Source organism: Crotalus tigris, unplaced genomic scaffold (assembly GCF_016545835.1).
Source record: "Crotalus tigris isolate CLP2741 ecotype Arizona unplaced genomic scaffold, ASM1654583v1 scf7180000018125.1543573, whole genome shotgun sequence".
Lineage (NCBI taxonomy): Eukaryota > Metazoa > Chordata > Lepidosauria > Squamata > Viperidae > Crotalus > Crotalus tigris.
The window spans coordinates 371,471-389,863 of record NW_024096837.1 but is presented as its reverse complement, the minus strand read 5'-3'; the positions used below and the strand labels follow the sequence as shown (position 1 = coordinate 389,863).

The 18,393-nt window shown below is 36.6% G+C and overlaps 1 protein-coding gene across 8 annotated transcripts in view; it reads left to right on the top strand.

The window, feature by feature from the left end:
- LOC120310144 (centromere protein P) overlaps positions 1 to 18,393 on the top strand; it is a 181,284-nt gene that overhangs the window by 159,045 nt on the left and 3,846 nt on the right. For all 8 annotated transcript variants that reach the window (XM_039348238.1, XM_039348236.1, XM_039348233.1 and 5 more), the window contains exon 7: positions 16,820 to 16,899. In XM_039348238.1, the coding sequence (XP_039204172.1) occupies positions 16,820 to 16,899 (80 nt within the window). The remainder of the gene's footprint in view (positions 1 to 16,819; positions 16,900 to 18,393) is intronic.

Below are 18,393 nucleotides of genomic sequence, written 5' to 3'. Positions count from 1 at the left end.
AAATGGATTTGGACTGAAAATCTAATGTAACTGCAGAAGAACTGTTTGCATTCAAGGCTTTGCGGCTTGTCTTTTTTCCCCCATCTGTATTTTAAAGGAAGAGCTATCAACCTCGCTATGTTCCCCAAAGCCAATAATTTCACTCTATCTTGAATTGAACAATTCTTTACTTCCAATATTATTTATTTATTTAATATATGTCATATTGTGCATGGACTAGCAATATATCTTTTTTTTCCAAAACAATTTTATTAGTTTTCCATTTTACACCAACACAGCTTAAGAACCCACGTGGCAACATGGTGATCCATTTTTTAAAAAACAAGCAATAACATAGTACATATATACCCAGTATTTCTTAAAAATTTCCCTCTCTATCTATATAGAATATTATAATCAAATTAATACATTTTCAAATAAATTCATTCATTACTATATCTAACCATCAACTGCATTAATCAATAAAAAATTTAATCTATAAAACTATATTTCTTCCCACATTTAAACTTAAGCTTAATAAACTCCATTTATTTAAAAACATTATAATCAAGTCAATATCTTTCTAAAACCAATTCATTCACTAATAGAACATTTCATCCAAGTTATATAATTAAAAATAAACTAACATTCTCTGTCTATTTATGTTATTATAGACTTATTAAAACATTTCTAAAACAAATTTTCATTGAATATATCACTCTATATGAATTTCATTAGCAATATATCTTTTTATTTAATTTCATTTCTATGCCACTCATCTCACTGGTACAGTGACTATGGGTGGCATACAATGTAATAAAAAGTAAAAAAAAAAAAGTACTGAAAAGCAATTAAAAATTAGAAAAATTGAATACCTCAAAAACTGACCCGGATGTGTTCCAGAAATTGGTGCTCAGGACATATAAGAGAAAACCTTTATTGTCATTTTTTACTGTGGGCACACTGACACACATTAAAAATGAAATTCTGTTGCTTGCTCTGAAGTTGTACACATACATAACATACATATAAACATGCTATATACAACATATGTATATACCTATACCCTTACATATAAATACATATAAATATTAATCACTGTCCATCTTGAATACGTAGCAGAAAGAGGAAGCTTGAGAGTTTACAAGATTGATACTGTATGGAACAAAACTGTAATTTAACTTGAATGTTCTGCTTCGATTTGTCTTCGAATACCAGGAAGCTTCCTCCCAGAAGGTAACAAGGAAAACAAGTCATGAAGAGGAGGTGTAGTGTCCCAGACAATCTTGCGGACCCTGCTCAAGCATCGCTTCTATGCTATGTCCTGGATAAAAAGAACTGCCAATAATCTTTTCTGCCATCCTCACCACTCTCTGCAGCGCCTTCCTGTCTGAAGCAATAATGCTTCCAAACCAGACAGCAATGCAATATGACAGAATGCTCTTGATCGTCCCTCTGTAGAAAGCGGTAGGGATAGGGGGGGGGAAGATGTGTTTTTCTCACGTGACACAGAAAATGCAGGCGCTACTGTGCCTGCTTCACCGCTGTCTCACTGCTGAGCAGCCAAGCCAGCCTATTTGTTAACTGCACATCCAGAAATTTGATGCTGGTAACCATCTCCACAGATGAATGATTAATACACAGAGGAGTATGGCTATGCCTGCCTTTTCTGAAATCGACAATGATCTTTTTGGTTTTTTTCAGTTTTAAAACTAGGCTGTTTTTCTTACACCAGTTCATCAAACCCTCAAACTCCTTGCGGTAAGCACCCTCATTGTCATCCTGAATAAGGCCCACTACTATTGTATCGTCCGCATACTTCACAATATGGTTGGTGGCAAACCTAGCACAACTATCATGGGTCAACATGGTGAACAGCAGCAAACTTAGGATACAGCCCTGAGGAGAACAAAACATTCAGAATTGCTATTCAGTAATAAAATGTCAGTATAATGGACAACCAGAATTTGTTTATTTTTCTTCACTGAAAACCTGACAACACATTAGAAATGAGATAGAAAGTTGCCTGCACAAATATGAAACAAATTTGATAAAGGAACAATATCATTAGATAACATACTACTAGTTTTTAGTTTTTTATTGGGATATTGAAGTACACTTTCTAATTGAAATTAATTAACATTAAATAGCTTTTCTCCTATTTGATTAAGTCGGTGATTTCTATATAAAACCCAAAGATAAGTGATATACCTATTTCAGTATTTTAAGTGAAATTAAGGTTTGATATTTTTTTAAGGAAAGAAAACATGTTATCTCATACAGTATTACCAGGCAACATATGATCACGGTTGTTGTACTTTAAGTTGGAAAATATTTTTGTGAATAAAAGTAAAATTCCAGATGTCTTTTAAAAATTGTTCTTTATCAGTCCTTTGGGAATGAAAGGAAGTTAATGTACCAGACCAAAATATTCACTACAGAATATTCTTAACTGTTTCAGTATTTTTTATTTCAATGCTATATAATATACTATTCGAAGGAGAACGTTTATAGCATTATAAGTATTTAAGCTAATATGAATCACAAACAAATAATGTTTATCAAACTTTAACCATTACCTTTTCTCCCAAATAAAATTGCCTGAAACTGTTTACATAGACGTTTATGATACGCAATGTCATAAATACAATTTATGATAAATATACATAGTCCTCAACTTATGACCACAATTGAGCCCAAAATTTCTGTTGCTAAGCAAGACATTTAAATGAATTTTGCCCCATTTGACAAACTTTCTTGCCACAATTGTTAAGTTGCAGTTGTTAAGTCAGTAACACCGTTGTTACCTTCCCATTGACTTTGCTTATCAGAAGATTACAAAAGGTGATCACATGACGCCAGGACATTGCAACAGTCATAAATATGAACCAGTTATCCAAATATCTGAATTTTGATCACGGAAATGGTACAATGGTCATAAGTGAAAAACGATCATAAGTCACTTTTTTCGTACTGTTGTAACTTTGAATGGTCACTGTGTGAACTGTTGTAGGACCATCTGTGGAAAAAAGATAAATTCTAACAATACCTCTTAATGATCCAGAAAGACTCTGGAGAATAAAAATATACTTTCTCTTTGTAAATATATTGAATAAATAGATCAAGGAAAGCATATCATGAAAGGGCTGGTTGAAAAAAACTGGTTTCAGAAATTACAGACAATCTGTTGCTTTCCAGATTTGTCTTAGTATAAACTGGATTACATTGGCAGGGTCACTGACCATGATAATCCTGTTGACCAAGCTGTAGTCCAGGGTCAATCATAGTTGGAGAGAATCCCCTGAGCCACCAAAAGACTATATATGGTCCATCTTTATTCTAGATGTAATGCCATTTTTAACAATATTAATTTTTAAAAAAGATTGTATACTTGAGCATATTTTAATATTGCAACAACAGCAATTTGAATCTCCATCGTGGTTTTATACATACATACATATATCTACTTGCATTGTTCATTAAATTATTTTACTTAAACATCAGTTAATGAAAATGCAATATTAGTTTTAAAATATCAATAATTTTGATGTCAGAAAATAAGTGGCAGTGTTAGTTTTCAAAATCTCTGAGCTATTATTAAAGTGTCATGATAGTAATGTCCCAATACCTCAGGGGCTGCCACAAAGAAGAGGGAGTCAAGGTCTTCTCCAAAGCGCCTGAAGGCAGGACAAGAAGCAACAGGTGGAAACTAATCAAGGAGAGAAGCAACCTAGAACTAAGGAGAAACTTCCTTACAGTTAGAACAATTAACCAGTGGAACAACCTGTCTCCAGAAGCAGTGAATGCTCCAACACTGGAAGTTTTCAAGAAATGGTATAGGGTTTCCTGCCTGAGCAGGGGGTTGGACTAGGAGGTCCTTTCCAACTCTATTATTGTTATTGTTAAAGTGAATGTGGTGTAGAGCTAGCATATGTTTTAGGTGCTTTTGGATAGAAATATAAATCCAATGTTCATGTTGTAAGTTCTTTTTATTTAAAAAAAAAATCATGTTTTTTTTTACATACCAGTTTGAGATTTCCTACTGGTCTTCCACCCAAATACTAATCAGATCCAATCTTCTTAAATATCCAAAGACACATGTAAAAGGGATACTATTTTGCCATATGTAATGTTTATTCTTGGTTGTGTCAACAAGACCATATTTTCTGTTCTTCTGACCCCAGAAAATGAGAACCTACATCACTTAACCATGAGCCAACAATGTGCAGCGGCAACCAAAAAAGCCAATACAGTCCTGGGTTGTGTAAACAGAGGCACAGAATCAAGATCACGTGAGGTATTACCGCTTTATAAAACCCTAGTAAGACCACACCTGGAATACTGCAGCCAATTTTGGTCACCATATCACAAAACAAAAAAAATGTTGAGAGTTTGGAAAAAAATTCAGAGAAGAGCAACAAAGATGATCAAAGACCTGGAGACTGAAACATATGAAGAATGGCTGCAGGACTTGGGTTTGGCTAGTCTAAAGAAAAGAAGAAATAGGGGAGACATGATAGCAGTGTTCCAGTATTTGAGGGGCTGCTACAAAGAAGAGGAGATCATTCTATTCTCCAAAGCACCAGAGGGCAGGACAAGAAACAATGGTTGGAAACAAAGAGAGAAGCAACCTAGAATTAAGGAGAAACTTCCTGACAGCAAGGACAATTAACCGGTGGAACAGTTTGCCTCCAGAAATCGTGGACACTCCATCACTGGAGATTTTTAAGAAGAGGCTAGACAGTCATTTGAGATGGTATAGGTTTTCCTGAAACATGAGGCATTTTCTCCATGGCACCCCCCTTCTTTTTCATCCAAATTAAGTGCAAGGCTTATACTATCTAGTTCTGTGTATTTAATACTCCAGACTTTGTGTTTGGCTTTTAACTATATTTTAAATAATGCAAAGCCATTTTTACTATAGCGGAGTCTTGAACCCACTTTACCAGATGCTAAATGGCAAGTGAGTCTTAGAAATCTGCATGAATTGTCAGTGTTGATTTGTAATAAAAAGTATCCTGTATTGTAACACACTGGGGGATGGATTGTTTTATGAGTCGTTCGGTGAGTGAGATGGGTGGTTGCTAAATTTCATATATAAATAAATACACAAATAGATCTAAGTGATCCTTATATCTTTACAATAGAAGCTGTTCCACCCATTATACATTTCTTTGGAAGGATGGTAGAAATGGTTTACTTTTCCTAAGACTAACAAATTATCTGGAGCCAGCCATAATTTTATCCCAGATCCAATGTGGTGAAATGATACTACTGAAAGAGGAACATGCTGGGGTGGAATCTGTTTACATGTGTATTTGTGTGTGTATGTGTGTGTGATAAATGCAGAAATCTTTCTTCCACAAAATGTGGTTGAGATTGAAGAAATCTGGAACCAGTTTAATTACAATGAAAATTAGTTTGTTCCCTCTCTTATAATTTCTATTCTTCTGATACATATATTTACTCTGAAGCCGCATAATTGTATCGTTCCTATTGTTCTTGGGCTTCCAGTTGTGGTAAAGTATCCTGTCTGTTACTGGCATACCATAAGCTCTGCTGATGCTTAAAGTATTATTTTATGAACTTTGAACATTTCCTTGTCAGTCATTTTCTATCTTGCTGTGCTTTCTATATTTATGAATTTAGAAAATCTTATAACTCTTACTCCAAGATCACACTACTCTTGCAGTTCTTTGCACACTTCAATCTCCACAAGAGTATTGGAGGACTATCTTGAAGAGATTTCAGAATGAGGAAAAGGAAGCCTTTTTCAGTGGAAACAGCTTCCATTAATGAAACTAGCCCTTTGGTATCATGTCTTTTTTTTCTGTTTTCCCAAGTTTCTTAAACATTAAGTAGTACCTGAAATGTTGAATACAAATGCTCCTAAAGATAACAGAAAGCTCCCACATATACAAAGAATTTTTAGAGTTTTTGTAGAAGCCATGTGATAAATAAGACAAGGTATGTTAGTGAATTAAAATGTCACTACTCCACATATGCACCTATATAAATCTCCTCACTAGGGATTCTGTATGAATTTTATGGTATTCTGCAGCTAATTTTGTGAAAAAAATGAATAAGGAAGAAGGCTATATTGCCATATTTTACTGACATCTACTAATATACAGAAATCACATGTTAGAAAAGAATATTTATAGCTCAGGGTTGAATGATGGGCTCCTTGATACTCTCTGAGCTTGATTGTTTTCTTGTGGATGTTTCTCTTGCACTCCCTTCTAAAACTGATGATGTTATCTAGTTGGATAAAGAAATGTCTGCAAGAAAATAACCAACTCAATGAGCACTAGGAACTCCACAAATCACACATTGTTCCTTTGAATTTCAATTAAGAAAATTATACTTTTTAGTTTTCTTTACATTTTTAACTTGTTTTTTGCTTTGTTCTTTTAACATTTTCTTTGTTGTTCCTGATTTTAGTTGACCAAAACAGTTTTTTTTTCCCTTTGCTTAAAAATGCTGCCTATTCTTCTATCCTTAAATGGGTTATTTAGTATATATGTAATATTCTGTGTAGATATCTCCATTGATTTTTTTTCTGCAAAACCACTTCTGTTTGTGCCAATTTTTCTCTATGTTCATCAACTAATTTCCTGGAAACTTATTTCTTGGTTACTCTTCACTGTAATTGGACTCTGCCTTTCCTTGCTTAATATAAATAGCAACAAAATTAATAACATTAATTTTAGTGAAAGAATCTCAAATTCATTTAAGTCATGGAGAAAAATTCTCTATGTTCACCAACAAATTTCCGGGAGCCTCATTGTTCAACTACTCATTTTCCCCCCTAACTGGACTCTGCCTTTCTTTATTTAACATAAATAGCAACCAAATTAAAAACAATAATTTTAATGAACGAATCTAAGATTTCTTTAAGTCATAGAGAAAAACAGACAGACATCTAAATGCTTGTACCTTACAATAGATCAGTGGTTCTCAACCTGTGGGTCGGGACCCCATTTGGGGTCGAATGACCATTTCACGGGGGTCGCCAAACAAGGCTATCTGCCATTTTTTCCCCTCTTTTCTTTGGCCATGCCCCTGGCACCCGGTGATGTATAAATGGTTGGGGGTCACTACAACATGGGGAACTGTATTATGGGGTCGCGGCATTAGAAAGGTTGAGAACCACTGCAATAGATAGCCTTGAAGCCAACCAGAGACTTGCCAATTTACACATAATCCTAACTGGTGACTATTCTTAAGGAATGTATGACTAAATAATACAAAAAAGTTCAGTAAGATCTTATTTAAATATATCTGAAACAGGAAAAAGGCCAGAAAGTGGGCCTTTAGAAGACAAAAGAATGAAAAGGAGCATTAAAGAAGTTATGAATTCTTTGCATCTGCCTTCACTACAGAATATATAGAATATATATTTATGGAAGGTGTCGCAATAATGGAAGCAAATAGAGATGAAGATGTGGCACCCACCCATATATTTTTAACTCAAAAGTAAAATTGCTGACCTCTTAGTAAAAACTAGTAATTTATTGTGCTGATCAGATGAATGATGATCATCTTTGCAAGATAAACTGATATAAACTGTCTTTGCTTTAGCCCCAAGTTCTTCTGCTGGTTTCTCTAAGTTAATTTGATAAAATGGCCCATGGCTGTAGATCCACGCATCATTACATTGCTCTTAATTCCCTACAGAATGGAAGAGAAATCTAGCACAATTCTTAGGTTTGTTATCTTGTACTATATTTTTAGTAGCATGTTATTAGTGTTAGCATTGGTTTAATTCACTGAGGTATATAATACTGTGCTGTTTGAGCTTCAAGAATTATAGCATTGTGTCCATATATTTAAACAATGTTATGAAAATAATATATTTTACATTTCAAAATTAGTATGTTTTCTCAAATAGTAAGGCATTGTTTATGCGGCAGAGGGTAAGATGTATTTCAGCTTGCTATGAATCATGTCTTGATTGTATTTCATCAATGAACAAGGCAGTCTTTAATTCTTACTAATTTAGGCAGGACAGGTGGACTTGTAATTTTACAGGCACTAGTTTAAGCTTGCAAACAATGTTCCTTTGTTCATGTGAAATAAACAGAAAACATATGGATTGAGGTACTCCTGAAAACAAACTGAACTATGCAATTTTCTGTTTGTATGCAGATGATTCACATATATGGAGAAAAAAGAAAGAAGGTCAATACTTTTGATGTCAAAATAGGATGTTTTCTCCTTGCCTTCAGTCATAAGTGCTTTCAAAATGAATGCACTCTACTTGATTGCATCTCTTTTTTATTTCTCCTGGTCTGAAACATAGATATTTTAAATGGGGGTAGGAGGAATTGGAAGTGATTTATATAGGCTTGTAAAATAGCAGTAAGGAAACAATCTTATCAGAGTCATCTTTGGAAGAAAAAGGAAGTGGATTGCATTCCTGAGAACTGGCTCAGTTCTAAGTCTCATATTGTTTTCTTACAACACCTTTAGTGTTAGTTTGACTTTTCAAAAGGTATCTGTTTGCATAAAGGCAGATTCTAACAAAAAATGAGGTTCTCAAATAATTACTGAAACCTTTTAAAGATGATGTGATTGTATTTTCTTACATGTAATATTCAAAAGTGCAGTGACATTCATCCACAGTTAGATACTCCAAATAAATTTTAACCAAATAGTGCCTTCGAATCCATCATTTTTTGGGAAGTCAGCCCCCCCCCCAGAAAGAAATATTTTTGGAAATGTTTAAAAGGCAGAATATATTTCCCTAAAGGATTTAAAAGCAGAAACCAACCCTCCCCCAAGTCTCTCTGTCCCAAACAGAAACCAAGTCTATAGAATTGCAGATGTGATAATCTTGTCAGAAAGACTGAAGTCAGGAAACTGGGATTAGGAAGAAAGATCCCTAGAATCAACACACCAAAAATCTAAGAATCATCAGCCACAGGGAAGCAGGATTGACCTTTGGGACATAATAGGATTAACCCACCACTATCAGAATACCAGAAAGGCACGCTCAGACTCAAGTCAAAGTTCATGCCACAGGAACAACTCCAAACAAAAGGCTCAAGAAGGTATAAAACCCCACACCCTACATGTACTCGTTCTCTTTTCTTCTAGAGCCATCTTTCTGTCTGGCTCTCTTCAATAAACTGCAACCTTCTTTCTAAAGCATTCGCCAAGTTCTTTATTCCCAGCTTGGACTGAACCATGATGAAGACTTTTCCTTCAACAATTTCTTTAATAATAAGAAAAATTCTACCAGCATTGTAAAGGTTCTCCAATGCATATTTCTGTTTTATCTGGCAAAATGATTTTATCATTTATAATAATTTATAAATTTATAAAAAAATACTGACATCCCCTAAAATCTGCTGAAGATGTTACTTAGCCTGATAATGAAATGTTTGGAATCCAATCCACAAGCTCAGAGAACAAACCTTCACCCTCATCTTACACCCAAGCTACAGATACTGCCACTATTGCAAATAATAATTTATAATTATAAATTTATAATTATGTCAGATTATGCTCAAAATGCAGGAAAAAAGGTGTCTGAAAGTACATGTATGAATGTTTTGTATCCTATATTCTGTGTAGTTAGCAGCCACCAAGTATGTATTGAATCAGCATTGGCTTATTATAAAATATGTTAATTGTACAAAAATGATGCTAGATGTGTAGACTGTATTTCATATGCTTATCTTTGAAATGAACCACATTAAGTGAAAATATTGACCGGTATAACTGTGTGTAAAAAATATTTACTAAACTCTAAATCTACTGAACTTTACCCCACAGCTGTTTCCTGAAGCAAAGTTGTACATTTGTTTTTTAGATTGCACCCCAGTTGGTTGTTTGCATCTGATTGTTTATCTTAAAGTCTATACTGGCCTATTTGGCTGAATGTTACATTTTTCTTTTATAATCCCTTAAAACCAAAAATATTTCTGTTTAGTGACTAAATTAGTTTTAACCCTTAATTTATGAATGAGAAAAAGAAGAGATGGATAGATAGACTTTGACTGACAACCACTTACTTAGTGACTCCTCAACATTATCTTGGACCCAAAAAAGGTACTTAACCTGGATTCAGAAAGTTCCAATGGCTGCCCCCCCCCAACAACCTCCCTATAGTCATATGGTTGCATTTTGGATATTTGGCACCCTGTACTAATGGCCATTTGTTGTATCCTGCAGTCACATGACCATGATTTATGATTTTTTTTTTTGTTGGAAACCTCCAGCTACGTACGAATTCTGGGTTCACTTAACAACTGCAATTTTTGTTTAATGGTGTGGATTCATTTAATGATTCACTTAATAACTGCCCGAAAAGAATGTCCTAAAATTGAATGAGTCATATAATGACCTGCTTAATAAATGACATATCTTACAACCATAATTCCAGCTCAATTACAGTCGTAAATCAAAGACTACCTATAGATTATTCAATAAGGCTCACATCTGTTCTATTACAGATTGTTATTGGAAAGGCTGAGAAAGTCCTGCCTGACTTTAGTTTCTAGGCTTACTTATCTCTCTCTATGAGGCAGGGACATCTGCCTAGGGAGGGACAACACAAAAGCCAACTGCATAGTTAAAGCTTTATCCATTTTTATGTGTGACATAGCATGTGATGCATATTAAAAGACTGGGCTTTGGTGATAGATGCCATTTTGGCTTTTCTGATTCTTCCTGTGGACACCACTGCTATAGGCTATTAAGTTAATCTATGACTAACACTGGGTTTCAAAGCCAAGGAAAAAGCACTCAACACACCGTGCTCCAGAAGGCCTTCCCTTCATTGGCACTAAAAAGGCTGAATCTATTTCTTTTTCTAGCCTGCAAAAGTGTTGAAGGTGGTGGTAGAGATTCTGCATTAATATTTTCCATGTGCTGTATAGTAAATAATATTTTGGTCTATTTTATGTAAAATCGCTGACTATGTTAATTGCAGTTCAGCTGCAACATCCCTGTTTTTTAATTTACGTTCTTTGTTCAGCTGACTTTCATTTAAAAACCTTCTTTAAGGTTTAAGACTTAAACCGTCACTTTTTCCAGCATCAAAACTCATAGACATTTCAGTTCCGCTGTTTTTCTTCCTCTCTCTTGCTGATTCAGTAGCTCCATTTGTCGGTACATGTGAAACAGAAAATTGTGGTATAGAGTTTATGCAATCAAATTTCAAACATCTTTGCTTTGATTCTAATCTGTAATGCAGGCACTCAAACCCGTGACTTTCAGATGTATTAAATGTCAATACTCATAATTCCTAGCACATGAGAATTCAAGTCCAGCAAGTTAAGAAACCTGTTTCTAAATATGAAACTACAGTAGTGGCCAAAATTGTGGAAATCTTTTGGGAAAAGTGTACATTTGAGGTTTGATGGCTAATAACACCACTTTTTTTGGGAGTAGTACCATAAAATTATATAACAATCGAAAGATAATTTAATCAAGAATGTAATGCAATAACTTTTATGAAGGATTTGCTATTAGAATAGCAGTTATAACGAAGAAAAGTGAAACACGTAGAAAAAATGAGATATACAAAAATTATCACCATAGAAAAAATGAGATATACAAAAATTATCACCATTGAACAGACATGTCAAACACAAGGCCCGGGGACTGGATGCGGCCCACGAAGTGGTTTCATGTGGCCCGCGAAGCCATCCTGGAAACATTGAGGGAACGGCCCTCGCTGCCCTGGCCCAGGCCGGCCGGGAGGGAGCCAATGTACAATTTTGCGGTGGCCATCTATGCTGAAACGCATTTGGTCTTAGCTCCACAAGGCCGTCTGGAAACAGCGAGGAACCAGCCCCTGCTGCGTCGGCCCTCCCCGGGTGCATGCTGGGGAGGTGTCACCCTTTGTCAGGAATGAAGAAATGCACCATCGCCTGGAAGTGGCCAGCAAATGGCCCTGGCCTACTTCACATATCCGGCTTGATGGGCTCCAGGGCAGAAGTGCAATGCTGCTTAGCCTCCAGCCTGCCCAGTTTCAGCAGGCAGCAAGGTGCAAAGCTGGTGACCTTCCCTCTGCCCAGCTCAACCTCTCGGCACTGAGGAGAGTGCCCCGCTGCCTACCGAGACCAGGCAGGCTGGGGGCTGGGCGGCGTTGGGCTTCTTTTTGGATTTGCGCTGCCTGGCTTAGCCTCTCGGTGCTGCGAGAAAAGCACCTCGCTGCCTGCCGAAACTGGCAGGCTGGAGGCTGGGCGGCATTGCGCAGGTAACATTGACTCTCACACTGCTCATGGCATCCCCTCCCCCAGAGCCCACCAAGCCAGATATGTGAAGTAGGTGAGGGCCATGTGCTGGCCACTTCCAGGCAATGGTGCATTTCTTCATTCCTCACAAAGGGTGACACCTCCCCAGCTGCGTTTCTTGCCTGTTTTTCTCCCTCCCTCATCTCAAATATTTCCCCACCACTCTGTACTTAGGAAGGAAGGAAAGAAAGAAGGAAAGGAGAGGGAGTGTCCAAGGGAAGTCCTGTCTTAGTCCTGACCAGCTACCCTTTCACCATCCTCTTGCCCCCTCCTCCTGACCTACTCTGCGGGTCTCTTATCCTATTGCTAAGGAAGCTTTGGATACAAAGCTAGGTCTCCTCCCATGGAGATGGAATGGGCCTCCCTCTGACTTTGCCCTCGTACCCATCATGAGCAACCTGGGTAAGGAGAGTAAGCACAGCAGCAGGAGCCTTGAGGAGGAGGTAAATGCAGCTGGGCACCCCCTTGGGGAAGTGGGGCTGGGCTTGGTGCTGCAGGTGCTCAAGGGCCAGGATGGATATTTGACCTCTGCTGCCCAGGGTTCCGGGAAGCCCGCATCACCATTCAGCCCGCCCACATGGCCTGAGAGGACCAGTGAGGCTCCTCCAGTGGACCATGCCTTGGCACTTGCCCTGGCCCTACCCCCTTCTGCCAGAGACCCTCAGATCTGTCCCATTCCTGTCCAGGCCCCCACAGGCATGCTTGACACAAACGATGTAGAACTGGCCACGCGCACTCAGTCGGCCACACCCACTCCATCCACGCCCACCCAGTAGGCCGCACCCACCCTGGCCACACCCACCGGACCTCCCAAGGGCAATCGCAATGCTGATACAGCCCTCAATAAAATTGAGTTTGACACCCCTGCCATAGAAAAAACAAGATATACAAAAATTATCACCATGCCAATTAATACTTAGTTGGGTAATCTTTAGCATGAATTACGGCCTTACAGGGTCTTCCCATGGAGTGAACCAAGTCCTTTAGCTCTGCAGCTGTTATAATGTGAAACCAAGATTGAATGATTGCTTCTATTAACTGGGTTTTATTGCTGGGTCGCTTCTGACTAACAAGTTTCTTTAGTCGGCTTCATAGATTTTCAATTGGGTTAAGGTCTGGACTATTCCCAGGCCATTCAGCAGTGGAATATGATTATCTTGAAACCACTTTTTGCACACAGCAGCAACATGATATGGAGCTTAATCCTGTTGAAATATAAATGCTTCATTGTCTTGGAAAAGATCATGTGCGGAAGGCTTCAGTTTGGGCTCAAGTATTTCATTAATGTATTTTTGGCCATTTATATTCCCATTAATCACACAAATTCTGCCCACACCTTTTGATGTCATACAACCCCAGATCATAACACTGGCTGGGTGTTTCACAGTACATGTAATGCAATCAGGATGCAAATCTTCTCCAATTCTTCTCCTTACATATTTTATGCCATCACTATTAAACAGGGAGATCTTAGTCTCATCACTCCAAATAACACTGTCCCATTGTTCCTCTGTCCAGGTAAAATGGGTTTTAGCCAAGTTTAGTCTTTTCAACCTTTGTTTAAGAGAGAAAAATAGCTTTTTTCATGGAATTCTAGATTTTAGGCCAAATTCCTGCAGTCTGCGCCGAACAGTCCTTGCACTCAACTTCACATTGCATTGTGCCATTTCATCTTGTATACACCCAGATGATTTTCTTCTGTCACATAGGCACAGTCTCTTAATTCTTCTATCATCACTTGCTGTTTTGCACCTTTTCCTGCCTTTACCGGTGTAGTTTTGTAGTAACTGAATCTCCTTATACCTCTTCAAAAACTTAGAAATGCCATCTTTGGTTAAGTTTCCACCAATTTTTCTTCTAATTTCTTTATAACTGTAGCCTTGTTCACTTAATAATACTATTTTACATCGCTTTCTGGGCGACCAGTCAACTCTTTGCATTATTACTTTAATTTTATTATGTTTTACAAGCTCACCAAATGAAAGAACACAAAAAACCCCAACCAACTTCATAGCAATCACATAACACACTGACAAATGTCCTCCTCTCAACTTCAATGCATGACATCAATAACTGAATCCTACTGTGATCTGATTGGCTCATTGCCAAAACAAGATGACACCTGATTGGCTCTCTAAACACTCATGCTCATTGGCTACAATCAGATGAAGGAAAGCTAAGCAAGTTATGCTTTTTCTGGTTATTTGGCTATAGTTTTTGATACAATACAGATAATTGAACAAACTTTGTTTCATTACATTCTTGATTAATTATCTTTCCATTGATATATAATTTTATGGTATTACTTCTAAACAAAGTGGTGTTAGTAGCCATCAAATCTCAAATGTACACTTTTCCCAAAAGGTTTCCACAATTTTGGTCACTATTGTAGTAGTATTTGCACTATAAATAACGCATAGCAACCCTATTAGTTACAGTAAACGGTTCTTATTTGAAGTGCCCATTAGGCTTCTCACATTTTTAGAGTGGTCATTGTAGGCATTCATCATTTATCCCCACTTAGATCTGTTGTGATCTAATTAGTTATTTTTCTATACTTGAGAAATACATGAACCAAGCAAACTATTGGGAATAATAGGCCGAAATGGATCTTAGCCTGTTTTCATTTGTGAAGAGACAAGCGGAACTTGGGGACTCAGCTTTATTAGCCAAACCCAGTTATTTTGAATGCTATGAAAGTTTTATTTCTATGGGCAGTTTCATTTTACTGTTTATAAAATTGAATACAAGTTGAATATGGTTAGAAGATTACTAGTTGCAACCATAAGCTTTTCAATGTTCTTCTTTGACCTGTATGAGATTAATAAGGTTGCGAACTTCCCAATATCACCACCCCTGTGAATTATCTTGATTACCTTTAGCACCTGACTATTATGATATTAACCTTTGTTGCACTGTTTTTTTCTGAACTGTTTGTTTGTTGTAGTCTATGCATTTCATGCATCTGGAAATTAAAGAAAGTATTTAAAACTCTGGGCTATGCAATTGCTCATTAACTATGTTCCAAACATAATTTACATTATATAAATTGCATGAAGAAAAAAAAAGACGTAAGCAAGGAAAAATGTTTTGGATGACAAGAAGAAACCAAAATGGATGTATATTTGCTCCCAGCAAGCTAGCTTTGGCATGTACCATGGGTGACTGCTTATGTGAGGCTTGGCAAAAACCAATTCCAGTCATGGCAATGTTTCTAAAATCTGAGGAACATCTATTTAAATTCTTAGCTTTCTACAGTCTCTGGAAAAATAATGAATTTTTGAATGATACAACATTTTGGCCTAGTTAAACATACTTTCCATTTCCTCAACTACACCAAGAATAAATATGGTGTCTGTAACATGCTATTTCTTAACCCATTTTAAGAACAGAAGGAATCTGTTGCTTTCCCTTTAATTGCTACTTTGTTGCAATCGCCCAAGCTGATTGAATTTCCTTACTTTAGAAAAAATTGCTGATTTTTTTTTAATACGTTGATACTCAAGTTAGGCAACATATTTTAAGCACTATTGGAATATTCCTGGTTCTGTTTTTTTAAATTGAGCTCAAAATACTCTTCAATTTAACCTGACTCTAAATTAAGTGAAAGTATTCATCCAGACCACTGTAATTATAAATGACATTATGCATATAATATATACTGGTAATTATTCTATATCAGAGGCCTGTATGCTTTGCTGCACACAATAATTCAGTCAGAAAATAATAGTCTAATCAAGGAACTATCAAGGTAGAAATTACACTCCCACCAAAACTAGCAGGGCAAGCCACTGCCTACAAACAGGCAGTACTGATGGTATTATTTAGTTCAGTAATGAAATGTGTGCAAGCAAACAACTAAGCTAAGAGATCACCAGAATTCCACACTTCGTGTAGAGATGTGTACCCCTTTCATAATAACAAAAATAGTAAACTTCAGAGCATATCTTGGGGACTAGAAATGTTGGTTTTCTATAAAGGGGTTATTTTGTGAGATGATTCCAGTTATTTGATGAATCCACCAGTCTATCCAGGGCCTTTTTTTGTGAGAGTGCCTACTCTATGCTTTTAAAATTACAGATGTGTCCACCAACCAAAATATATCCTATTAATTTTATTAGAATGTTAACTGGAATGTGTCATGGAGAAGATCTATCTATATGGTCATCAAGAGTCAATTATCTGAAGGTACATAATCAGTCAATCGATAACTGGAAAGTGAGTGGTTATAAGTACAGGTAGATTATATCCCTTTTGAAACAGCAATAAAATCTTATCTGTATGTCTACAACCAGCTCCTCTAGCCAGTATGATCAGAAGTCAAGTGACAAACTTATCAGCCTGTTTCAGTTATTCTGAGATGAATCATTGTTCCAATATTGCTATAAAAATAAGTCAAAAATCTTAATACGTACTTTGATGCAATCATGATAGGGCTGTCAATGCAATAAAAGTTGTTACTTAAGAAGTTAAATTTCATCAGCTTTATTGTACATACTAATTAACTGCATGTCTTATAAAAGTTGCAATTTTTGTAGTATCCAATTTATATTTGTATAGAATATACCATTTCTTTTTTGTTTTAATAGAATAAGTATCCAGATATTGTTGTACTTCCTGAAGGATTACATGGAGATTACATGCTCTTAAGAAGCACTCAACTTTCCAAGTAAGGCAGCTTAATTGATTCATATTGATTTGTGGTGGCAGATATCTATAGAAGCTGTGTTCCAAAGGTGTTTTTTTTCTTTTTCTTTTTTTCTTTTTTTTCAAGAGGCAACTGGGCTTTCTTGTTTTTCTTTGAAGACATTTCACTTCTCATCCAAGAAGCTTCTTCAGCTCTGACTGGATGGTGGGGAATGGAAGGATTTATCTTCCTTGCAGAGAGCTGGTTATTTGCATTCTTTTAAGAGAGTCATTGAGGCCACTTGGAGGTTTATGTGTTACCTCAAGGTCACCTGAGTAGTACAAATGGGTGTGGAGCCTTCTTGGAACTGCTGAAAAAACTGTGTGGTAGACTGGAGATAGATGACGACATATTCCCCCCCCCCTCTGTTGAGAAAGGGCTGTTCAGTCTTGACATAGATAGCCTCTTTGACCCTTCTTTCAAACCAGTTGTCCTCTTTGCCCAAAATGTAGGCTTTGCTGTCTTCAAAAGAGTGGCTTTTATCTTTTAAATGCAGATGGACTGCTGAATCTTGTCCCGATGGGTTTGTTCTCCTATGTTGTGCCATGTGTTTATGAAGTGATTGTTTTGTTTCCCCAATGTACAAATCTGCACATGGCTCACTGCACTGTGCTTCATATACCACATTGCTTAGTTTGTGTCTGGATGTTTTATCCTTGAGGTAGATAAGCTTCTGCCTTAGTGTATTCTTGGATTTAAAATGTACACATATGTTGCACATTTTACATATGTGCACACTTTAAACCCTATCTCATTCAAAGACCCTAAGGATATTAAAGCAATGTACTTAAGGGAAAGCAAGAATAATTGTAAACCTTGCTAAGAACCAGGTTCTCTTACAAGCCATAAAACGCACATATCAGACCTCATATTAATCAACTGTAGTATAGCTTAAAATATTGAAAAGCCATAATGGGCTTTATTACAGCTCCTGTAAAGAGACAATTTTTCCCAAGCCCTCCCAGAAATTCCTGATTTCTCCTTTAAAGCATGAAAGAATGCAATAAGAGTAGCAGCTGTCCTTGATTTGATATCATTCATAAGGAAAGATTATATCTTGGATTTTTAAAAAAGTATTCTTTATGTATATTTATTCAATTTCTATATCATGCTGACTCAAACAAGTGACTCTGGACAGCTTATTGTTCTAAAATTATAAAACAATTAAAAACATTAAAATAGTAAAAACAATCACAAAAACAATAAATACAATCAGCAGTTTATTTTAATAAACTGAAAGAAATAATTCCATGGCAGGAAAAGTGAATGGATAAAGGAGCTCATGATAGTTGGGCGTTCTAAAAAACTATGAACCTAAAGCAAAATGACGCAATCCAAATAAGAAAACAAGGTAGGGAAAGGATGCACAGCATAGCTTGTAGATTTGTTTTATTTCCCCAAATGCCTATGTTGTATCTATGTAAGCATTAGGAAATACAGGATAAGACAGAGTAGCTTTCCTGCTCCTCTGGTCAT